The 25,308-nt window shown below is 48.5% G+C and overlaps 1 protein-coding gene across 3 annotated transcripts; it reads left to right on the top strand.

Annotated features, from left to right (window-relative positions):
• Positions 1 to 369: 369 nt before the first annotated feature.
• LOC134632472 (plakophilin-3-like) lies at positions 370 to 24,824 on the top strand. Of its 3 annotated transcripts, none has more exons than XM_063481218.1 (13): positions 370 to 638; positions 8,647 to 8,729; positions 11,111 to 11,727; positions 12,069 to 12,192; positions 13,759 to 13,963; positions 14,046 to 14,205; positions 15,301 to 15,409; positions 16,514 to 16,678; positions 17,655 to 17,825; positions 17,907 to 18,060; positions 18,201 to 18,396; positions 18,636 to 18,723; positions 23,743 to 24,824. In XM_063481218.1, the coding sequence occupies exons 1-13, from the start codon at positions 446 to 448 to the stop codon at positions 23,782 to 23,784; spliced, it is 2,307 nt and encodes a 768-aa protein (XP_063337288.1). In that variant the 5' UTR covers positions 370 to 445; the 3' UTR covers positions 23,785 to 24,824. The 3 variants fall into 3 exon arrangements, with proteins under 3 accessions (XP_063337288.1, XP_063337279.1, XP_063337272.1); XM_063481209.1 differs by lacking the exon at positions 370 to 638 and adding an exon at positions 8,101 to 8,321 and having other exon boundaries at positions 17,658 to 17,825; XM_063481202.1 differs by lacking the exon at positions 370 to 638 and adding an exon at positions 8,102 to 8,321.
• Positions 24,825 to 25,308: the final 484 nt, after the last annotated feature.

Here is a 25,308-nt window from a genome sequence, read left to right as displayed (position 1 = left end):
GCTGTATAAAGCTTTGAGCCTCAGAGTAGGGAAGCGTTATATAAGAACCAGTCCATCATTATTATGAGGGGCGTGGCCTCTTTGACTGGTAGGTGGATGGCTTCACCTGAGTTTGACGTGAAGCAGGTATGTGGTCTCCACACAGCTGAACACTAATCTGGTTTTATTTGGGTTCATGTTTATTAATATTTGCGGGAACGGAGAGGTCACGGGGGCTGCTGTGACGTAAGCGTGTGAGGTCAGACCTCCTGTGTACTGGTTGTCTTGACAGCAGGTGGATTTTAGACCCCCCGCCCCCCACTCTCAGGCCCCGCCCACAGACGCTGGGCTGACGGAGCGCCGTTTCTTTGCAGACACTCGGAGCTGCGCTGCGCACCGGACGGTCCGCTGTTCGCCGGAGTTCGCCTGGAGCCTTTTTTCTTTGTTCGCTCGGTGAAGCGTCAGGATGAATGTCGGGATCCCGGAGGGCTGCTTTCTGTCCGCCCTGCAGCCCAACTCCTCCTGCACCGCTTACGTGGTCCCCTCGGACGGCCCGTCTCCGGACCCGGTGGCGAAAGCTCGAAGGGTCCGGGAGCAGGTCCGGATGCGGCTGGCTGAGAGGAAGTCGTCCTCCCTGAGCAGGCTGGAAGGATCAACAGGTGAGAGCTTGAAATGAGCGCAGAGGAGGAGAGTAACGGGCGGGAGAGCCTCAGGTGGGGCCGAGGGGAAAATAAAGTGTCAGTAAAGTCCACAGTGGACAGTGGAGTATCTGTTACCTCCTCCTGGAATTCAACCAACACCTCCCTGAGCTCATTCCCCCCACCCGAGTGTAGCGATCAGGGGCGTTTCCAGGATTTCTTTTCACTGGGGCCACAGGGGGCCCCACAGAAACATGTAATGAGTTGGCTTTAGTTTTAAAAAGAGCAGCGAGTATAAGAGCAGAGGTGACAATAATAAACACAATATTCCAGCATGTGTTCACACAGAGAGCCATTTAAAGTCTGTGTGTTATTGATGTTAATGCACAAGGGGGGGGGGGGGCAGAACTGAAACAGCGATCGCAGCACAACAAACCACGGATTTCATGCTTCACATCCTTCTGTCCACAGTCCCGTCGGTTAGGGCATGGAAGTAAAAACGAGGAGTAACGTAGTGATCGGATCATTAACCCTTTAGTCAGGTGGTTCTGGGGGAATCTGATGTATAAGCTATGACACGCTTGGTGCTAAGGGGTTAAAAATGTGCACTCACTGGAAAATAGTTGTTGTTAGTCAGTTTGAGCTTCACAGTAACCTCCCACATCAGAGTCATGATGATTGTCAGGCTTTAACTATCATGTGAGTCTCACTCTGCTCACTTTTGTTCTTACTTTTATTTTGAACTTTTCCAAACTTAAGGAAGGAAAATGTGGTTTGAGTTCAAAGATAATAACTTTCCCCTGAGAGTGATTATCAGACTGATACCAAAGAACTCGTTTCATGTTACACACATTTATCTCTGTGGGTTTATGCTTCATTATTTATGGTCAGTCGCTTTAATGTTACAGCTGGTTTTAGTGATGCATGTGCCGATGCTGTGTGTACAATAACACATTACCATATATTAGTACCGGGCTTGACTTCCGTACTTTGAGTTTGAGGTGAATCTCGTTCTCGTTGATCTGTGGGAATAAATTACCACTGGCCCTGTGCTCAAATCCTCCAGAGCTGTAATCCAGTAGCTTTGGGGGTAAATCATGTCTCAAGGTGTGCTGATGCCACCCTGGTACTCGACCTCTGGGCGGAGCCTGGTGAAACAACCGTCATGTGTAGTTTCTCTGAGAAGTGTGCGGTGAAATGAAAGGTTGGCTGTGAAATGTTTGGCAGCTTAGACAGAGCCTGAAACTCCTCTCAGCTCTCTTTACACTCTTCCAACTCCTTCCCTTTGTTACATCTGTACAGAGCATATGGCTCACACAGTGCTTACTGTCAGCGTTACCAAGAAGTGAGTATCAAGCATATAAAACATGGCAGCCCTAAAGAAGGTGTGACTGTCTAAATACTTTGGGCTGTAGATCATCATTCTGCAAAAGCTGAGACACCAGAAGCTCGTTCAGTGTGGATGGATCGTTTCCCCACCACAGTATCTGCACATGTTCAAAGAAACAGATGCAGAAATCTGCTTTTGGGGCGGCTGTGGCTCAGGAAGTAGAGCGGGTGATCTGGTTATCAGAAGGTCGTGGTTTGATACCCCAGTCCGTACGCTGTCTCTGGGTGAGGTGCTGAACCCGATACCAGCAGACACAAAACAGAGCAGTACTCTGAGTCAGTACCCGCCCACTTTCAGTTACACCGTGGCTTATGAGCTACAGCAGCACGATAATAATACCCCCCCCCCCCCCCCCGACCCTCTGTATGATGCAAATAAACATGGTGAATGTTCATGTTCTTCTTTCAAGCTGAAGGTTTGGCAGGTTTGTTTAATCCAGTGTGAAACATCTGGACTGTGAGCTCATTTCCCAAAAATCAGTGACTTTTGCTTCTAACGGTGTCGTTCTGGATCCAAACCCAGCAGAGGCAGTGGCGTTTCTGTAGAAATCCTGCGTCTCTGAGCTCTTCCCGACATGTTTGAATCTTTGTGCCAATCAGTGAAGCTGCTCCTTCAGCCTCTAATCGCCTCCTCCGTGTGTCTGCTGGATCTTTATTCCAGCACTGGACCCGGGGGAGGTCCAGATGTTCACATGAGCCAGTTTTACTGAGTTAGTCTGAGATCTGAGTCACAGCACGAGCTCAGCTTTCACTTTCTATCCAGAAATGATGAGCTGCATGTTTGTATGAACGAGCTGTGTGCTGCGTGTTAGAAGAGACCGCAGAGCTTTAACAGACCCGACCTTCTTATCAGGGTCATCAGCAGAAAATGTCACAACTGGAGTTTAAAAGTGAGACGGAAGTGATGTTTAGGATGCACAGAGGGACTCATGAAAGACGGGATCCAGCTGGCTTTTGGGAAATTGAACATTTCTTCTACTTCTTTGAAAGTTCAGGAACTTTCAGGATTTAGTCAAACCTGCGCAGACAGATTGAAGCTAATCTGACAGTTTGCAGTCAACAAAGGAAAGTTTAACATGAAGTCAGACGTGTTGTGTGTCTTTTTAGAAAGAAACAGCAGCCGTGATGGGAAACTGATGCTATGCTGTAACACCGGTCTTAGATGCTGCCTGGGTGCAGCAGATAACACTGTTGCTTTAGAGACGACCAGAGTCTGTGCTGGGTGTTCACAGGGGTGGAGGTGGGCGAAGCTCGCCTCCGTCGCGTTGGATGTTTTCCGTTTTTGACTCTCTGGTTCGGTTCGGGTGAAAACGAGAAGAAGAAGAAGCTTGATGGTGTTGTGGTCAAATCCAGCAGCGACCCTGCACGATGAAAACAAAGTTAAATGCTGAGCGGCTGTAATTTGCACTGTGAGCCAAACACAGGCGACATCAGTCTGTTTATTGTTCACACAGATGTGAATTTGTGTGAAGCCGCGTGGGTGTTATTTCCACCATTTCCTGTTTTTTTCCCTCTTTACGGAAAAGTGCAGTGTGACATCACAGATTCCCGACCGGATAAAATGTTAAACATGGACGTTCGACCACAGAAAGAAGAAGAAAGGGGTGGTCTCTGTTTGGACATCAGCAGTCGGTGAGGAGGGGAACTGTGATGATCCACATCTGTTTTCACAAAGAACGTCTGGGAGAGGAAGGAGACCCCCCCCGCTGCTCCGTCTCTTGGCTGATAAAAGAGGCCCTCAGTCTGACCCACAGAGTCAGGATGTTGTCTGTATGGAAGCACATGTTAAATATTCTCTTATTAGTAAAATGCCCGGCAGAGCGATAGAGGCGAATCTCCTCATATTTAATATCAACAATGAAATAACTGCGCCTGGTCCGAGCTTATGGGGCTCAAGTCCTCAAGATTCAGTAAGCCTGTTTTTCAGGAGGAGCCAATGGGATTTGACTGATGACGGAGCCCCTCCCTGCTCCGTTGGTATTTTGAGCAGTGCTTCAAGGAGCACGTAAACACAGCGGGCCTCGTTCACGACCAGCGTGAGCGCACTAATGTGCGATTCATCGCCTCTTTCTCACCTGACCCTGACGTGATCTGGCGGCATTCACAGAGCCTCTGTTTTTGTTTCAGAGAAAAGCTCCGTGGGGTTCAGGTCAGGGGTCTGTGCTGGAAAGTCCTCTTTGTTCTTCAGATATTGAGGTGTGTTTGCTTTGCTTCAGTTTCCTTCTGCGCAAAGATCAAACTGGAGGCTGGACTGATGATTCTCTCGCTTCTCCCTGCAGCCACACTCCAACCAAGATTCATCAACAAGCTTCGAACTCTGGGAAAAACCCTTCGGTGTAATTAACGTCACTCAGCACATTTGTTGCACACCCTGGGTGATCAGGAAGAGGAAACAAGAACAAGGAAGCTAAAGCTAATGCTGCAAAGGCCACAGATGAGGAAACAATTATTAGCCCACCAATGAAATTCAAAGTTTAGTCTAAATTCTCCCAAGTGCTTTTTTAAGAGGGAGGAATTTTCATCACTGTAAAGGATCAGTTATCTCAGTTTGTACATGATAACAAAATCATTTCAGGATAAACTAAAATGACCAAAATCAATATTTTTAGTCCCTTAAAAACGAGTGAGAGGAGTCTCTGCAGATTCTGCAGCTGAAGCCTCCTTTGGTCCTGCTTTGTTTAACTTGCGCCAAAACACCAACAGTCGCCTCAAGGCGCTTTATATTGTACAGTAGACCCTACAATAATACATACAGAAAAAAACCATGTGACCCCCTATGAGCAAGCACTTTGGCGACAGTGGGAAGGAAAAACTCCCTTTTAACAGGAAGAAACTTCTGGCAGAACCAGGCTCAGGGAGGGGCGGGGCCATCTGCTGTGATTGGTTGGGGTGAGAGAAGGAAGACAGGATAAAGACATGCTGTGGAAGAGAGACAGAGATTAATAACAAGTATGATTCAATGCAAAGAGATCTATTAACACATAGTGAGTGAAGAAGAAAAACTCAATGCATCATGGGAATCCCCGGCAGCCTACGTCTATTGCAGCATAACTAAGGGAGGATTCAGGGTCACCTGGTCCAGCTCTAACTATATGCTTTAGCAAAAAGGAAAGTTTGAAGCCTAATCTTGAAAGTAGAGATAGTGTCTGTCTCCTGAATCCAAACTGGAAGCTGGTTCCACAGAAGAGGGGCCTGAAAACTGAAGGCTCTCCCTCCCATTCTACTTTTAAATACCCTAGGGACAACAAGTAAGCCTGCAGTGTGAGAGCGAAGTGCTCTAATAGGGTGATATGGTACTACAAGGTCATTAAGATAAGATGGGGCCTGGTTATTTAAGACCTTGTATGTGAGGAGCAGGATTTTGAATTCTGGATTTAACAGGAAGCCAATGAAGGGAAGCCAATACAGGAGAAATCTGCTCTCTCTTTCTAGTCCCTGTCAGGACTCTTGCTGCAGCATTTTGGATTAACTGCAGCAGCACGGGGGTCTGAGCCCGTCGACAGCGAGGAGCCAAACAACTTCATGTTTGCGGGCTTGGAGAAAACTCGTGTTATATTCAATATTCAGTAATACTCGCCCTCTCTGTCCTGTAACAACACTGACACATGACCCAGAGCTCTTACTGCAGGGAGCAGGACTAACCTTACACTTTGGCAAAGAGCCGGTGTTGTTAGAGTCTCTGACCTGTTTGAGAATTTGAGATTTAAAGCATCTGATTCACTGGAAGCTCAGTGCGACATTATCAAATAAAGCCTTCAGCAGATATTTACAGATCAGTGAGTCCTTTGTGCACAACTGGGAAGAAATCCCAACCGAGTCACGTCCTCTTTATCCAAACTCCGTTCTTGAGCTTGAACCTTTTCACGAGTTTGCCTTCCATAATTTCAACATGCAACAGGTATAAAGAGTTGAGTCACATCTACAGATCTACAGCGTGGGAATTTCACCAAAAGGTTCAAATTCAACCGTTGTGCAGCGTGTTGGAGTGTTAGTGCAGCAGTAGGTTTCAGCAAATCCACCTCTGGATCTGCTTGGAAACGTTCCCGCTGCTCTTAGAGAAAAGGAGGATGTGATCCTTTAACGTTAGAAAGAAAAGTAAGTGGGAGGTGATCCCGCTTCAGTTTCCATGTGGACATCTGTGATGTCAGAGGTGGTGAATATGGAAAACATGAACACGGCTCTTTACAGCAGACATGGGGGAGAGAACTGGACCTCTGATGATAATCTAGATTTAAACAGAGGGCATGGACTCATGTTTAGACTGACCCGCTGTATGACAGTCCTCTTGACTTGTGAACCAGCAGCACCCCTGTGCCGCTGTGTGACTGACAGGTGGATGGTGACACAGGCGGCTGTAGCTGCTAGCTTCACCTGAACTGGACCTCTGTGCCGTGTTTGTGCTGTTGGAGCCTTTTGGATCATTTTAATGACATCATGTGACTGTCCAAGAATGAACTCTTATTCAAATGTGGCCAATCCTGGTGTCCACAAACATCAGGTTAAGACTTCCAAAAATGCAGGTTCACACACCAGCAGCAGTCTGTGGTAAATAGACTGTACACAAAGATGGCAGTGTTGAGGGTCGTTCCTCGATTCTCCTGATCTTTGACCTTTTCTGAAGTATCGATCATCCGGCTCTGAATCCTGATTCAGATGGTTCACAGTCCACTAAATGTCGAGCACTCTCATTAGAAACATGCAGAGCAGCTTTACTCAGGCTGTGAGAAAGCTCTGAGCACTGATGTCATGTTTCCTATTATCACTGTGCTGCTTACTCAGCAATGTTCTGCTGGAAACTGGAGGCACAGCTGTGCCTCTAACAGGTGAACGTGTTGCCAGATTCAGTCTGAGCGAAGTGGAATGCAGCGATCCGGACGGTTTGAGGTAAAACGTTCATTAAGTTCGACGACCTTCACGCAGTGCAGGCCAAAGAAAATGAAAGTAAAGGTCCCTGTGTAAGCTCATGGACCACCTCCTGTGGGGAACATTCCTCTCCAATCTGCTCTTCACAGCATGTTATCACAGCCTATTTTAGACTGCGGCTCTTCCACAGTGTGGCTGGTATTTCTCACTGGCTGAATGCTGCAGCACACCTTCAAACCAACACAACAGCAAGGCCTGATTTTCTCTGTTTTGCCTGTTTTCATTCAGGAAATTCATCTTCAGTTTGAGTTTGTAATTTGAGTTTTAGCATAAATTCAAAGTGCAGTTCGCGGCACCACGTTTTTATTTCTGTCATCAGCTCAGGAAGCCTGCAGATTGCAGCCAATCAGCTGATGGCTCAAACCTCTCACAGTATAAATTATTGAAGCTGCTTTTGCCTCCATACAGTTGCTGCATTCTGCAAGCTGCTTTGTAACCCACCTCCACCCCAGCTCCTCGTTTTCGTGGTGTTTCTGGTACCGATGGAGCTTTTTCCACTCTGAGCACTCAAAGCACTTTTTTTATTGCAAGCCTTTTTCAGCCAATCACACGCATTCACACATGGATGCATCGCGCACAGCTCGGGTTCAGCAGAGTCTGGATCGATCCACCACCTCCTGAGCCACAGTCACTACACACACGATGTCATATCTTTCTGTTTGTTAGCTTTATGAAATAACTAAACTGCATTTAATCTGAAGAAAAGTTTATTTTGCAGGAATTTGTCCTTTCAACTCAAAAACAACAGAATTAAAGTGAGCCCCAGTTCAGGCTGTGCTGCTGCTGCCAAAAAGTGAATAAGATTCATTTTGGGATTAATAAACTTTAACCCTGAAGTCTCAGCAGTCGGGTTGAGTTTATTTTCATCTTTCTGCTTTGAAGATGATCTTCTGCAGGTGTATGAGCCCACCTCAGCTTCATGTGTCTGTTGCTGTGTCATCATTTATGGCATTTACACAAACCCATAAAAACTTTGGGTCTTTGCAGGCGTCGTGTGTGTCGGGTACAGACGACCTTCGCTGACCTGCAGGTCGATGCTTTCTGCTTTGATCTGGTCTGGTTTGAGTCCCGTTTGTACGCCGTGCGTGACCGCCGCTCCCTCGTCTCTGACGTGTTGATGCTTGCATGCCCCGCGGCCCGCCCAGCAGCATTTCCTCCCTCCTTCCTGCTCGGCTCGATGGCGTGTGATGTTTTTCTGTTCGCTTTTTCACTGCGTCCAGCAGCTTGCATCACGTGTTAGGATAAATGGGCTTTGCTCGGGTCTCGTGTGGCGGCAGCTGAAGCTTCTGTTTGAGGCGTGCGGTGTGTTTGTTGGACGGAGTATTCCTGCACACAGACGGTCTTTCAGTGGCGACGCTGGTCCACCTTTGGCCCGAGTTGGGGACATTCCTGGTGCGCGGTGCTTCTTCCTCTTGTTAAATGATGACACACTGAGTGTATTTGTGGCCTGAGCGCCTGCTGGCTCTCCTCTTTCTAACACGTCTTTGTCTCTTATTCTCTGAGTGCCCCAAAATTCTTCTCAGCCTCTCCAGCGTTTCATGAGCTCTGGACTGAACTGTTCCCAGAGGCGGTTTCTCTGACTGTGATTGGTGCTCAGTAACCTGCAGCTGATATTATGCACTGCCACATGATTGGCTGATTGGATGAGCAGATGTACATGTGTTCCTAATAAAGTGGCTGGTGTTTGTGTGTGACTGTCTTCCTTCTCTCCGTGCAGACCCTCCTGAGATGAAGAGCTACGGCCACGCTCACGGTTTCAGCTCCAGATCCATGATAAACACGCCGAGTCGCGTCATGGCTGTGAGTACACGCCACACACACGACGAAGAGCTTTAAACACACAGCGTGAGTCACTGTGGTGGGAGCAGAAAGGAACTCAATAATTAGAATTTGAATGTAAATAAATATAAAAGTTGTTTTCCTCTTTGTGACGTGGGGGTGGTGGGGGGGGGGCTTCAAAGTGGATGTACGGGTGAAGGAAAGCTCCCTGAAGCTGACATTTCTGTAACATCCAGCAGGGGGCGACTTTTAAAAGACGTCCGATTGGATAGAAGTCTATGAGGAAATGAGCCTCGTGCTCAGAGGAAAATAATAATAAGAAAATGTTTTTCTTATTATTACATTTGACTAAATCTGATCTTTTAGGAATCCTGAAGCAGCACAAAGCTTCAGCTGAGCTGGCGAGCTGTGCCGGGCTTCTCCTCGTTCCTGGGATTTGAAATAATTCTCAGTTACACACAAGCTGTCGTTTGGAGTGTGACGCTCCGTGCTAATGAGACGCTGCTGTCGGTCCTCGCCTGTTATTATTTAAAAACAGGACCACAGGTGTGCAGTGTGTATTTTAGCCAAAGCCGCCATCTTTTCCATCGCCGAGTAGCTTTTAGTGGCGAAACAGGAGCAGAGGGTGAAAACAAAAGTGAGAAAAAGACTGTAAAACGAGGTCGGTAGCTGACCACGTCAGGCACTAAACAGCGCACAGATGAGACTGACGATGATTTCTGTTTGACCTTTTCATGCTGATTTCATTCAAATTCAACTCGGGTGAGGAAGAGGTCCAAGCATCTTCATCAGCCCCGCCCACAGCAGTGCCCCGCGGCGTTTCTCCCTCTGAACTCCAACAGAAGCAAAGAGCATTGTTCTGCAGGACGCCACCAGCAGCTCAGACGACCTTTCAAAGTTCACAGGGGCGGGACTCGGAGGAGCTGTCCTGTTGTTGTTGGCTGAGAACTCATGAAACCGTGAAGAGAAACGTTATGAAGAAATGATTTTTCATCCACTCACCTCCATAAAAAAGCAGCGGGTTACATCTGGCCTGTGTCGTTTTCCCCTAAATGGAAATGTGCGACAGTGTTTGTTACTCGGCCTGCGTGTGCCTGAGAGCGAGGCGCTCACACCGAGCAGCCATTGTGTTGGAGTGTTTCCTCTGTGTGTCTGTCAGAGTTCAGAACAATGTAAAGAAAAGAAAAACACAAACAGGACATCGACCCGCTGCTTTACCTCTGCAGCTTAACAATGCAGAGGCTGCACGGCGTTTCCTGCAGATTATAACGAAGGAGAGGAAGAGCCGTAAAATGCTCCTCCCTGCACCCAGCTCCGTTTCACTCCCTCGCTCTGGCGTGCAGTGGCGGCAGTGATATCTGCACAAACCTTGGTTGCTGTGAGCAGTTTTATGAAGGAACTATTTTCAGCCTACTTTCTAAAACCAGCGGCCAAAACGAGCGTGCCGCTGGCTAACCTTCCAGCTCACCTGAGGGAGGATGCTGTTAATGCTTACATCCTGTTATGAGCACGAACCTTTGCAGGTAGCAGCACGCCTTCGTCTGCTCCTTGATACGACTCTGGGGAACGAAAATAGTTCCGACTTTAAGCTGCTCGCGGCAGAGTTTGGATTTCTGGAACGAGACATTTGTATTATTACACATTCCTTTTAGCTGTGTTACACGCTGCCACACATCTCCACAGCCAAACTCGCTCCGTCTCCAGGCCACCTCCTCTGCCCTGTCCTACATCTGCTCGGAGTCTCCTCCCAGTTGGACGCACCTGAAAAGCATCCAGGTCCCATCCTGAAGCACATCAGCTGGTTCCTTTATATCTGGACGAGCGGCTCTGGTCTGAGTTCCTCCTGAACGACCGAGATCTTCACCTTATCTCTAAGGAAGAGCACAGACATCCTTCAGAGGAAGCTGCTCGCATCCTCAGTCACATTCTTTCAGTCCCACTCACAGCTCGTGGTCATAGGTGAGGGTAGGAATGTAGATCGACCAGTAAATCAGCAGCTTCGGTGTCACGCCAATCTATCACGCCTTCCACTCACGCCACCTCCGGGAATAAGACCCTGAGACCCTGAGGCCTTGAGGCTCCTCTGAACTCCAGAGAAAGAACTCTGCCCTTTTCTGACTGAGAACAAGGCCTCAGACCTCACAGCTCTCAGCGAGCTGCAATCAGCTCCATTGCCAACAGGAGGACATCGTCCACAACAAGCAGCCGTGATCTTTGCTGCTCCTCCAGACTGTGAAGTGAAGTGGAAGGACCGGGCGGAGTCCAAAACCAACCGGGAACAAATCTCACTGAACACTTTTCATTTTGGGATTTAATGAACTGTTAACAAATTATTGATCTGAGACTCTAAGAAAGCAGTTCGTCCTCTAACCTTTCTTTCTCCCCACGCCTCCTGTCTCCAGGTGCCCACTGTGCCTCTTCCTGCCTCGGGGTTCTCGTCTCACTCTGCTGTGGACACCACTTCCCGGCTGACCCACAAAGGTGCTGCCGTGGTCCACAGCGGCTCTCAGACCTCCCAGGTGTACAGCAGAAGCAGACGCTCTAAGTCGCTGACCCAGGGCGAGCACGAGGCACTTCCTGTCACTTCCTCCGGCCGTCTAGAGAACCCTTCGCTTACTCTCCCTGCGCCTCCACCAGGTACGCTGAGGCGCAGCCTCAGTGGGATTCTGGCCCAGAGGAAAGGGTACTGGCAGGAGGAGGAGCTTCCACAGCAGTACACCTATAAAGGCCCCTCCCACCGCACCATCAGCCGCATCACCAACAGACAGCAGCACTACCAGCAGCAGCAGAGCTCCAGCCTAGGCCAGGAGGGCTGGGTGGGGAATGGCAGGGGCATCCCCGCTGGAGGGGACACCTGGGGAACACAGTGGGACCACCAGCAGCAACAACAGCAGCAGCACGTGTCCAGGACCTCCGGGACCATGCACCGTGCCGCCTCGCTCCGCAGCCTGAGGAGTGTCGGGAAAGGAGTGGACGTCTTCGATGGAGCGTCGATCCACAGCAACGACCCGCTGGGAGAGTGAGACACCTTCATTTATTTAGCTAGTTAGCTTAGCCTTCATCAGATTTATCATCATTGATCATTGAGCTTCATTAGAGTCACGTACAGGTCACCCGGGGCGTGGGAGGAGTTTGACATTAATATCTGAAGATCTTTCAGTGAGCTTTCTGTCCAATGCCCAAAGACCGCGACAGTAAAGAATCTTTATTTGATCTTATAAAAAACAAATCAGTAAAAATTGTGATAAAGCAGAAAAAAGAATGAAGAGAGCAGCATTAGATTGTTGCAGGCTGAGCTGCACTGCTGGTAGGAACCCTTTTAATGCAACTGTGTGTGTGTGTGTGTGTGTGTGTCTACAGGATGCAAAATCTGGACATGCCCACGGCTGTCAAGTATCTGTCCGAGTCAGACGCTCACTTGCAGGTTGTTGGAGCTGCGTTCATTCAGCATCAGTGCTACCACAGCAGGGACGCCAAAAACCAGGTACGTGCTGACAGGAGGCTGTTTGGGACACATGGAAACAGCATGGAGCAGGCGGTCAGGGGGCGGGGAAACAAATGACTTACTGAAATGAAACAGGAAGTGACTACAGAAAATGGCATGACACACACACACACACACACACAGACACATAGACACACACACACAGACACATAGACACACACACACAGACATAGACACACACACACACACACATAGACAGACACACAGACACACACACACATAGACAGACACACACAGACACAGAGACAGACACACACAGACACGCTCACACACATAGACAGACAGACAGACAGACACACACAGACACACACACAGGCACACATAGACAGACACACACAGACACATAGACAGACACACACAGACACGCTCACACACATAGACAGACAGACAGACAGACACACACAGACACACACACAGGCACACATAGACAGACACACACACACACATAGACAGACACACAGACACACACACACATAGACAGACACACACAGACACAGAGACAGACACACACAGACACGCTCACACACATAGACAGACAGACAGACAGACACACACAGACACACACACAGGCACACATAGACAGACACACACAGACACATAGACAGACACACACACACACACACAGGCACACATAGACAGACACACACAGACACATAGACAGACACACACACACACACACATAGACAGACAGACACAGAGACAGACACACACAGACAGACACACACAGACACACACACAGGCACACATAGACACACACACACACACACACACACACACAGGCACACATAGACAGACACACACAGACACACACACAGGCACACATAGACAGACACACACAGACACACACACAGGCACACATAGACACACACACACACACACACACAGGCACACATAGACACACACACACACACACAGGCACACATAGACAGACACACACAGACACACACACAGGCACACATAGACACACACACACACACAGACACATAGACAGACACACACACACACACACAGGCACACATAGACACAGACACACACACACACACACAGGCACACATAGACAGACACACACAGACACACACACAGGCACACATAGACAGACACACACACACACACACAGGCACACATAGACACACACACACACACACACACACACAGGCACACATAGACAGACACACACAGACACATAGACAGACACACACACAGGCACAGAGGGGAGACACAGAAGCCGTGACAGGCAGAGAAAGTGTGACGTCAGCGTGTCTGTGATGGACGACCTGCAGGAAGCAGCTTAAAGGAACTCTTCACATTTCTCTGTCTAAATGAATGAAAGCAAAAACATAAAGACACATAAAGGGCAGAATGGTGACATGGCGGTTAGCACTGTTAGCACTGTTAGCACTCACAGCAACAAGGTCTTGAGTTTGACTCCACCATGCAGGCGGGGCCTCTCCCTGTGGCGTTTGCGTGTTCTCCCCGTGTTTGCGGGGGTAAGAGGAAGAGAACGTCATGAGGTGAAGGTGGTTGGTGACTCGCTCTCTTTCTCAGGTCCGAGTTCTGCAAGGTGTTCCAGCTCTGGTGCAACTTTTCTCCAGCGACAACCAGGAAGTGAAGCGTTACGCTACTGCCGCCACGAGGAACCTCATCTACGAGAGCGCCGAGAACAAGGTGGCTCTCATCGACGCCGGCGGGCTGACACCTCTCGTTAGCCTCCTGAACGAACCTGACGAGGAGCTGCGAAAGACCATCACAGGTGGGAACCCTCTGCTCTCTGGACTAGTGTGAGATGTTAGCGACGTGAACCCGTCTTACAAGCTCACTGTGGCCGTCCGCAGGCGTCCTGTGGAATCTGTCCTCCAGAGATAACCTGAAGGAGAAGCTGTCCCGGGAGGCGTTACCTGTGCTGACACAGAAAGTTCTGATTCCTCTGTGCAGGAGCATCCCGCTAAGTCCATCAGAGAGAGACATCTTTAACAGCACCACCGGCTGCCTCAGGTACCATCAGTCAGTGATGGGCTGCTCTGTGCCATCAGGTTTTAAAAACTAGATCATCTGATGGAGACTAGAAAAGAAGCTCAACATGTCCTGGATATCTTTTATTTATCTGGCTTCTCTTAATTTACCATCATCAGCTGATTATCAGCTTGATAAATGAGTACACAGGTATTACGGGTACCTCGCTGCAGTGGTTTGTATCATATCTATCTAATAGACTCCAGTTTGTTCATGTAAATGGAGAGTCCTTGTCACACGCTGAGGTTAATTATGGAGTTCCACAGGGTTCAGTGCTAGGACCAATTCTGTTTACATTATACATGCTTCCCTTAGGCAGTATCATCAGAAGACATAGCATACACTTTCACATTTTCAGACCTTCATGCTATGTGCACTCTGAGGCTTTTCCAGGAACTGATTGGTCAATAATAAAAGGTTTAGTATGTGGTGATCTCTCATCTGGAACATAATCTGCTCTGATATAAGATGTGAAGCACCTTCATAACTCTGACACAGGCTTTGACCTGGTGTTACCTTAATAACCACAAACCCTGCTGCAGAGCTCAGGCATGCCAGGATTTGGGCCTTCTCAGCATGCAGAGTGAGCACAGCCTCAGTGTGACTCAGAAAAGCACTCGGTCAATATAATGTTGTCCAGGCGTGGACCAAGAGACTCTTTCACTCAGAGTGAAGAGATCAGCAACAGCAAAGAAGGTGGAAGACGTTTCACTGGAGGGAGAAAGCTGCTTCTTTCATCCTTTTAGTACAAAGTCTGCAAACTTTTCAGAGGTTTCACTCAGTCTGGAGGGTTTTGTGCACATGGAAATTAAAGTAAATTTAGATAATGCTTCAAAATAACTGCCCAGAGCTGTTTAATGACAGTGAGACTGGCTCCTAGAAGGATTTTAACCTCAATTAGGCTCTGACGCGTCATTTCAAGGAAATAAAACATGAACTGAATGGATGTTTAAATAAAGTAACGTCACATAATGCAGTCTCACAGAGCAGCAGCTGCTTCTGTTTTATTGAAGTAATGTTTGATGTAAGTGAAGGATTTGGTCGGGTTGAATGTCTCCGTCTGTGTTGCTCCGACAGGAACCTGAGCTCCGTGAACGAGAGAACGAGGCAGAAGATGAGAGAAATGCCCGGCCTCGTGGACTCTCTGGTGACCTACATCCAGCAGGAAGAACAGGCCGACGAGAAGGTGAGCCACAGAGGCACGTGGATAATGATGTCCGAGCGCACCGCAGCGCAGGTGCGTTAAAGCGTCTGGAGCCGTGAGCACAAACCACAGACGCCGGAGACAGGGTTTGTCATTTTACAGCAGAACAGTAACCGGCTCAGGTCTCACTGAGGTTAACCTGGAGTGTAAAGAGTGACGTGACAAAGAGAAAGTGCACATTTGCTCTGATTCATCGCTGCCTCACGTCACAGTTTCAGCATCAGGACTCCAGTAAACTGTGCATGACTGTAGAGGCTTTGCTTCTAAACTTGTATAAACGAGGAGTGATCCCACAGATCTGAGAACCGGTCGATAGAAACCAAAACCAGAGTTCACTTTGGCCGACCTTCCAGATCATCCGCGCGTCTTCATCGTGTTTGCTGCTGCGTTAGTATCAGGTTGATTTTAGTCTCAGCTCTTAGTTTTCACACAGAAAACCTACTAAAGTGACGAGTGGGTCTGGTGCAGTCTGGACTGGTTTCAGTGTTTGTGTTTGTCAGGAAGTCGCTGACTCACCGCCGTCCCACTCAACGGATTTCCCAAAGTCTCCTCGGGGTGGTTGTGCTGGAATGTGTCACTAAATGAGTAAAACTGAAGACATTTCCTGTATGTCTTTATTCTATTTTTAGTGTGGCCAGTATTCCAGGTCCGCTCAGTTATTTCTCTGAAATCATCTCGTGCAAAGTCGTGCAAAGATGTAAAACTGCAGCAGTGCATCATAAAGAAGGCTGGGAGAAAGAAAACAGCTGGTTAATAAAAATAGATTTTATCTGTCCTTGGGTCAGAGCGGGAACGACTGAAACGGGATATCGGGATGTGCGAGCTTAAAGGACGGGGGCGACGGAATCCTCAGTCATTCCCAGTTTTCGATGGTGGCCGACTCTCCGCGTTATTAACGGTGCAGTGGTTTGGGTAGCGTGTGAAAAGACTTCTTTCTGCGTGGATGCAGATCTTCACTGTAATGTGCTTTTAGTGTCTGAAGCTCATCAGAGTCGGCACGGTGACTAACACTCGCTGCTTTGAGCCCGTTTGTTTCGGTCGCTCTTTTAACTGATATCCATTTTTATTTCCTGTCTGCGTGTTCAGGGTTTGGAGAACTCCCTGTGCGTGATGAGAAATCTGTCCTATCAGCTGTACTCGGAGCTTCCCCCCTCAGTCCAGCTCCGCCTCGAGGGCCCATCGAGAGCTTCTGCCAACAGAGAGATCGAGACCATCGGCTGCTTCACTCTGTACAGCAAGAAGAACGTGGAGGTACGAGCAGGAGGAGAGGGTGCTGGTGTTATCCACCCGTGTGGTGCTCTGTGCTCGTCTCTGTGTCCGGATCCCCATCACCTCCACCGCCTCCATCACCTCCAAAAACCTTCTTCTTCTGCACATTAGAGTAGCTACGGTCCGCTAGATTTCATAGTAATGTGTTCGTTTAAAAACTTAAATGTGAAAACTCCAGAAATCCCTTAAACTCAAACTGGTTTGGTTTATTTTGGTTTAGCTTAGCTTGGTTTAACGTTTAGTTTAGTTTAGTTTAGTTTCTTTTGGTTTAGTTTGGTTTAGTTTAGTCTCGTTTATCTTAGTTTGGTTTAGTTTGGCTTGGTTTAGCTTATTTTGGTTTTGTTTCTTTTAGTTTAGTTTAGTTTAGCTTAGTTTAGTTTAGCTTAGTTTAGTTTAGTTTAGTTTTGGTTTAGTTTGGTTTAGTTTAGTCTCGTTTAGCTTAGTTTAGTTTAGCTTAGTTTAGTTTAGCTTAGCTTGGTTTAGCTTAGTTTCGTTTAGATTCTTTTGGTTTAGTTTAGTCTCGTTTAGTTTAGTTTGGTTTAGCTTAGTTTTTTTTAGTTAAGTATGGTTTGGTTTAGTTTGGTTTAGTTTGATTTCGTTTAGCTTGGTTTGGTTTAGTTTTATGTTGAGTTTACACTCTGCAGATTTTCTTCAACTATTTGTATAAATAAACTTTTTGTTTTATATATTTTTGCTACTTTTTACCCAAAATTCTTGTTTCATGTTTGTTGAGAGTGAGTCTGGGTGAAGAGTCCCAGTGGAGCTGTGAGGAATGTTTTTCAGGTGGGATACTCTGAACATTCCTCTGGGATTAGGAGTCTCTCTAAATTTGACCTTAGACCTTGTGTTCTCTAGTTTCCTGTGGAAGCTCCGCCTCGAGCTGCCTCCCGTGGGCCTCTGTCTCAGACATTTTATCTCCGGCCTAACAGTTTCAGGTGATTTCTCTCTTTGTCCGCAGCAGCATCAACAGAACCTGCCCACCCTGTCTCAGCCTAAAGGGTCCGAGTGGCTGTGGCACCCGAAGGTGGTGGGGCTCTACAAGCTCATCCTGCAGAACAGCGATTACAGTTCCTGCAGCCGCGAGGCCGCCATCGGAGCCCTGCAGAACATCACCGCGGGAGATGCCAGGGTAACGCAGCGTCCCGATCGTCAGCTTTAATGCAAGGTGCGGTCTCTGCAGGCTCACATGACCTCTGCTCTTCTCTGTTAGTGGGCGTCCGTGCTGAGCATGGTGATTATAGAGAAGGAGCGGATGCTTCCCGTCCTCCTGGACCGGCTGGACACCAACAGCGACACGGAGCTCAGGCCTCTGAGCGGCCTGCTGAGGAATCTGACCCGGCACGCCACCGACAAACAGCACATGGGTAAGAGCCCTGCTGGGACAGGTGCAGCTCTGCTTTCAAGGGGTTTCAGTGCATCCACCTTTTTCCCGTTCTCTGGATCCCAAGGTCCAGGTCCGCTCCAGGGTCTTTCTTATTCAAGTCCTTCTTCTGTGTCGTGGCAGCTAAGAACATGGTGGGGCTTCTGGTGTCCAAGCTTCCCGCAGACGGCCTGCAGAAAACGCCATCCAGCGACGTGGTGGTCAACCTCTGCGGAGCCCTTAACCACCTGGTCACCTGCAGCTCCTCGGCAGCCCGCGACGTCTGTCACTTCAACGGCATCCCCAAACTGGTGGGCATCAAGACGTCCCACGACAGCAGGTACGTGTAGGCGCGCTGCCGCCGTTTCTCTTCAGACTTCATATTTTCATGTTTCCGCTGAAACAAAGCTGTGACCCCTCTGCGACCTTTGTTTCCTGTTTAGGACTTCACATGTCTGTTATAACCTTTCCTTCACACTGCGGGTCATGTTTGTGATGAAGCTCGTCCCTGCTGCTCTGGTATTTCCGCCTCATTAGTCCTCCTGTCCTCTCTCACTCTCTGCTGTCCTTCACTTTTAGCTCCGGGAGTCAAAAAGCTGCCCGAGCAGCCTCGACCGTCCTCTGCAACATGTTCCAGTACAAGAAGCTGCACAGAGACTACAGACTGGTGAGTTTCATGTGTAATCTTCACATGCTTCATCCAGAACACACTCTCTGTTGATTCACCCGCTAATAATTTCCAGCAGCGGGGAGTAGATTTCGTCACAGTAGATGTCTTTCTGAAAGTGCTGCAACTGAGTTTAAGGATATAAGTCACCCGCTGTTATCATCTTATCTTGTTAATCATTTGACCTCCTCACTGCGTATGACTGTAGCTCCTGTGATAAATCAGAAGTACCTGACTCCGTGGTATAATTCTCAAACACGTAGCCTAAAGCAGATAACTTGTAAGCTGGAGAGGAAATGGCGTGCCACAAATTAAGACGTTCATCATTTAGCCTGGAGAAATAGTTTGTTGCTTTATAAGAAAGCCCTCCGCAAAGCCAGAACATCTTACTATTCATCACTGATTGAAGAAAATAAGAACAACCCCAGGTTTCTCTTCAGCTCTGTAGCCAGGCTGACAAACACTCCTCACCATTGATCAGCAACCAGAGACTGTTGATCAACAGCCTGAAGGCTCCTAAAGACGGCTGCAGGAGATCCAGGAGAGAAGACGGGCGACTGCTGCCTGAAAACCTTTAGTGAGCCCTTATGTGTCAGGAGTATCAGGACTCAGTGATGAAGATGTACACATCCTGGACAGGGAGGAACGCTGTCCTCTGCAACAGCGTTCAGAGACTCCTCTGAGTCGAGGAGGGGGCCTAAGGGTACATCTGTCACCATCTTACAATGCTGTGACTGCAGCCATTCCCCAACTCTCTGTGAATGGGACTCATGGTCATTGATCAGTGGTCAATTTGCATGTTAATGATCATGAACTGACCTCACAGCCCGTTGTTTCAGTCATTGTGTAAATGTCCTGTTTATAAGGTTGGAAACCTGCAGTCAGCTGATGAAACGTTTCTCCCACTGCAAAAATCCAGATGAACAGAATCGACCTGTTTAGATTTCTTTACCTGGATGATTGAGCGATAATGCAGAGACATCAAGCATGCACCGTTTACGAGTGTGACAGTAACGCACCAGGATCACGTGTGTGTGAGGACGCTGCAGCGGGACTCGCTTTGGCACAAACAGCGAGCCGCTGTGCCAAAAACAAACCACCACCACATTCACCAGATTTCTCTCTCTCTGCAACTTCATCCTCAAAGGCTGAAGCAGCAGAGTGAGGACGAACAGAACGGGTCTCAAACGTGTGGTCGAGGTGAAGACGGAGGGTGGCGTGCTTGTGGTCACTTTGGGAGCCTTTGTTACATTTGTGGTTGCAGCTATGTTTAAGTCAAAGAGCCTGAACCCGTCCTGCTGTTTTATTTCCTGCAGCCTGAGCTGGTGAGAAGCTGTGGGCGTGGGCTCTCATTGTGCTCCGTTTGTTTCCACCAGATGGTTTTCTCGTCTGCATCTGGCTGCATCTGCTTTTTATCTCACTTGACCTCCACTTCTCGTAACTCCTCTTCCTCGCTGCCTCCCTCCTCTGTTCTGCACCCGAGCCTGGCCCTCATTAGTCTGTGGACGTGCTTATCTGGAAGTTCTGCAAAAGCAAATATTTTCTCTGAGGTAACCAGCAGTCAGACTGGAGACTTGCTAAACTCCGTCTCTGCGGCTCTACGTTTGTCTTTTTGTCCATGTGAAAAAGTCTAAAAGTGTGTTTCGGTCATTTCTGCTGAAAAATCCTTTAACCTTCGACAGAAGCGAAAGAACGCGTGAACAGCAAAGTGGAAGGATCGAGTCAGGGACGTCGTTACTACGATGAATCTGACGAGGGCCAATCAGTGTTTAAACTAGAACGGCCAAAAGTGTCCCCGAGTGTTCGTCGCGGCAGCCGTCCGTACCGGGGAAAGACTCGTTCGAGCAGCCTTAAGGTTGTAGCTGCTCGCGCTGTCCTCGTGCACGTGTGTTTAAAACCACTCAAAATGAAATTAAACTTGTTAATGATTCGGCTGGCAGGGGCTCACTCTGCCCCAGAAAACCACATGATGATGATGATGATGATGATGAAAAGCTAAATTAGAGTCTGTCTGTAGCCTTCCCTCCTTCTGTGGTGGCATTAGCAAACCCCCCACCCCCCTCCTGCTGTGAGAATCCTTTCCTCGTGTCCGCTGAGCTGCAGCAGGAATGTGGAGAATCTGGCTCAGACATTTTGGGTTCGCCTCTGTGTCTCTGCTGAGGTGAACTTGGCGGTCCTCCTCCCGTAAATCCGCCCACCCACAGCACAAACAAACCCAGGCCTTTATCTCCCTGCACTTTCACACAAACCCAGTTGTGCAGATAACACATCTGGAACACAACTGTGCAGAAACAAAATGACAGGCTGAATATTTCTGGTTTACAGATGGTGAAACTTTTTCTTCAGTCAAACTGTCGACAAACAGCTTTGTTAGGTAACACTGAGTGTGACGGCCCAGCTTTTATAGCCAAGGCTCCGTTTATTGTGCAACTTCTGTGAGTTTATGGTGCTGCGCTGTGGAAACGGCTCCGAGCGCCTGATGAAGGCTGACAGATAGATGGGCTCCTTCATTCTTCTGAGCCTGCAGCAGGCGACCAGGAGAAGGCTGCAGAGGAACCTGGAGCACAGCTAAAGTTCAGTGACACGCACAGTGACACACACAGTGGCACACACAGTGGCACACACAGTGACACACACAGTGGCACACACAGTGACACACACAGTGACACACACAGTGACACGCACAGTGACACGCACAGTGGCACACACAGTGACACACACAGTGGCACGCACAGTGGCACACACAGTGACACGCACAGTGACACGCACAGTGACACGCACAGTGACACGCACAGTGGCACGCACAGTGGCACACACAGTGACACACACAGTGGCACGCACAGTGGCACGCACAGTGGCACACACAGTGACACACACAGTGACACACACAGTGGCACACACAGTGGCACGCACAGTGACACGCACAGTGGCACGCACAGTGGCACGCACAGTGACACGCACAGTGACACGCACAGTGACACGCACAGTGACACGCACAGTGGCACACACAGTGGCACACACAGTGACACACACAGTGACACACACAGACACTTTAGTTTATAATAACAGAAAATCTAAACTTCCAGTCCTTCAAAAGTACACCGTGCACGGCTGCGTGGTAAACCTGCAGCTGCTGGAGCCGATGTCCACATCAGGATAACGCTCAAAATTCCTGATGGATCACAGAGCCTTCAGAAGCTGCTCCTCTCCACATCGCTTATAATAGTGCTGCTGTGGGCTGAAGCTGCTGTGGGCTGAAGCTGCTGTGGGCTGAAGCTGCTGTGGGCTGAAGCTGCTGTGGGCTGAAGCTGCTGTGGGCTGAAGCTGCTGTGGGCTGACGTTTGTAGGTCTGTGAGTTCTGAGGTCCGAGGGACATTTCACCATCACACAGTGAGGCTTCGTGTGGGCGTCTGTCTGTGTGCGACGCAGGAACCCGCCCTACACGGCGCTGCAGCAGTGGAGCGACGGCCTGTTGCTGCTAGTGGATCCTCTGGAGTGAGAACAGGCTGTAATTCCACTGAGCTGTGTCTTCAGACACTTGATCTTTTAACGATTCACGGTTGCAGCATCCTAAACGATCTCTGCTCGTCGTTGCTAAAACCAAATCTTTCATCACTCCTTTGATGAGTTTTAAGCTGCACTGCAGGATCTTACCGCCTGGTCGGCTCAGTGTTAGTCGTACTCGACTCTGGACCTGCTACTTATTCTTCATTTCCTCTAAAAGCTCCTGTAGTACTCGCGTGTTCTGCTCACCCTACACTGAAGTACTTTAAGTATTTGTACTTGGGCGCAGTAAAAAAAGAGGAATTCATGCTGTAAACTGTGGGTGTGGTACTGTGTGGGCACGTAGTCGCCCACTAGAGGGCAGAGCAGGACTGAGTTTTAACACAGATGAGGATGAAATTATTACCCTCCTCCAAAGACTGTTCTTTTAATCATAGCGTTTTCTTTATAAAACATAAATCATTTTGTTTTAGCACAAATTACAGAATGATTTCTAAAAATGACCAGAGTCAGTATTATTATTACTATTATCCTCTGAAACACTGAGCTTTTATTGGAGCACAGCTCAAACCGCTGCTGTGCAGTGATGTGCTTTCACTCTGTAATGCTCCAGTGAAAGCTAAGGGTTATCTTCAGAATAAAAGACTTCAGCAGGGTTCGAGCTGTCACTGAGAAAACATCAGGCTAAAAACACAAGTTCAGACTTGAGAGAAACAGTCGTTGGTGCTCACAGAAGAAGCCCACAGAGACAGGAAGCAAAGATTTCAGAGACTTGGAGAGAAAACCAGTGAGAGTCTAAACACTAACTTCACTGAGCCGATGTAGTGCCATCACTGGAACCTGCACAGAGGCTGCACACCAGGAAGCACAAGACTAAAACACAGACTGAAGCATGCTGAGGACAGCCTGAGCAAGATCCTGCAGACCGGGAGCGCCCTTTGGTCAGGTGAAATGAACCTGGAGCTCTTTGCTCAGAGACGCTGCTTAGGTTCAAAGAAAGGAGGCCGAGGCTGCGCCCCAAACACCAGCATCACCACCAACACCACCGAACATGCGCTGCTCCTCCAAAAGCCAAAGTGAGCTTCACTGAGCGGCCTGCAGAGAGTTGAATCCCGCTGATGATCCGTGGATGTGAAGACGAGCAGTGCCAGCCCGCGATGGCCCCGCCCCTCTCTGAGCCTGGTCACCAAAGTCCTTGCTCATAGGGGGTCATATGATTGTTGGGGTTTCTCTGTATGTATTATTGTAGGGTCTACCTTACATTAAAAAGCGCCTTGAGGCGACTGTTGCTGTGATTTGGAGCTGTGTAAATAAAAGTGAGACAAACATCTGCAGGCTGGTGTCCAGCAGGGGGCAGCGGGGTTGAAAATGCTGAGCCTGGGAATGTAAAACAAGTGAAATCATGTAAACATCCAAAGTAAAACTGGGACGTTTTTTGTATTACAAACGATGATGATGATGGTCGAGTCGCTCTGTGGGGACACTGGGTGAGTTTCTGTTTGTGTCTTTTTTCAGAAAGGATTCGGCAAACGAGACTTCGCAGACGGCTCCTTCTAGGCTCAGCGTTTGACCTCGGGACCAAGACGAAGTTGACTGAACTCGTTATGTGACTGCGACCAACTTCCAGGAAGGCGATACTGACCCGGAGCCGTGCAAACAGACGTGGCCTTCGGCAGCTGTGTGTTTGTGTTGGCTCAGCTGCAGAGAGTCTGACGGGAACCTCGTGTGTTTTCTGGCAGCGACACGGACTTTAACATGTCAGAGTCCGACTCCACGCGCTTGGACGTGTTCGCGTTACGTGCGGTGCTCGTAGAGTTTAGCTTTGTTTGCCGATGCGTTCACTTACCGTTGTAAATATTGATGCACACGTGTACCTTTTAGGGTGTGTTCACATCAAACATGAAGGTTTCACCTCTTGTGACTGCAGTCACCGTGGAGACCGGAGCATTCGCCCCTGTGATGCTGATGGTTCAGTCGGCATCCACGTGGCGCTGGAGGAGAATCCCGGCTCTGCGGTTCCTGCTGGAGGATTTTGGCTCGTGTGAAGGCAGATTCGCCCCATTTGTATCGCCCAACATGAACTTGCCTCATTGCATGAACTTTGTATGTAATCACGCTCCACGTTTGTTGTGAACACACCGTTGAAGACCTGCAGGTCACCGCTCACTCATTACTTTTTTAATCCAAAGGTCAGATCTGCAGACTCTAACGACGTCTAGAGGTTAAAGGATGATTCAGTTTAGTTTAGCCTAACTTGTTTCCGTGGGCGGCGGCTGTTGGGATGACTTTGTCGGAAAGCTGTGAGCAGATCACGCGCTGTTTGCTCACCGATTTCTGCAACTTCTGCTTTTCACAGCAGAGGAGGTGTGAGTTGAGTTTGTCACAGTTAAAAGGGTCAAAATGTAGGCGTGATGATTTCGTGTTTAGGAACATTTTCTAACGATAACTGTTAATAAAAGGTAAACTAATAAAACCGAAATGAATACTTTAACTCCTGTATCTGAAATGAAGATTAACAACGATTGCTGATTAGTTCGTTGGTTTATAAACCATCAATGAACAAATGCGTGGATGTTTCTAAACTGTGTCAATAAATACTGTGCATTAACAGAAGTTCTTTGGATGGTTCTTATAAGCCGGCCTCGTTAGAAGCTGCTGCTGCTGAAACGAGCACAGTGCAAACATTGTTTTTGAGTAGGTGTGGCCAGAGAACGCAGCCTCGCCCGGCTCATTCCCGCCGTGAGAAACATCTGCGATCATGTTTCCCCAGCAGGTCCCTGAGGTCATGTGATCAGGGACATCACATGAGGCTGAAAACTACAGGAGGCGGAGCTTTTGCCACAGTGGCCCCCAGACTCCAAACTGAGTGTCCGATCAGCCTGAGCTGTGATCAGGTATGAACATCCAGCACAGGAGCCGGCGTGGGAGCTGTCCACTCTGACACCACCCACAGTGGAATAAGAGTTCCCTGTGATGGAAACATTATGCTGCTAAAATCATAGTGATTCATGTAAGTGTGTCAGATTATAGAGAGCATGTTTATGGAGTGTGTCGTTCCCTCGTGCTTCAGTGAGCTCCAGG

Source organism: Pelmatolapia mariae, linkage group LG1, assembly GCF_036321145.2.
Source record: "Pelmatolapia mariae isolate MD_Pm_ZW linkage group LG1, Pm_UMD_F_2, whole genome shotgun sequence".
Classification (NCBI taxonomy): domain Eukaryota; kingdom Metazoa; phylum Chordata; class Actinopteri; order Cichliformes; family Cichlidae; genus Pelmatolapia; species Pelmatolapia mariae.
This window is presented reverse-complemented; position numbering and strand designations above follow the sequence as displayed.

What these genes read in the sequence shown, in the direction of transcription:
- LOC134632472 (XM_063481202.1), top strand. Translation starts at nt 8,117, where the DNA reads ATGTTTTTCTGTTCGCTTTTTCACTGCGTCCAGCAGCTTGCATCACGT. An exon ending in AGCACCACCGGCTGCCTCAG is followed by an intron (nt 14,206 to 15,300) that starts GTACCATCAGTC and finishes TTGCTCCGACAG; the next exon opens with GAACCTGAGCTCCGTGAACG. An exon ending in ACAGCAAGAAGAACGTGGAG is followed by an intron (nt 16,679 to 17,654) that starts GTACGAGCAGGA and finishes CTTTGTCCGCAG; the next exon opens with CAGCATCAACAGAACCTGCC.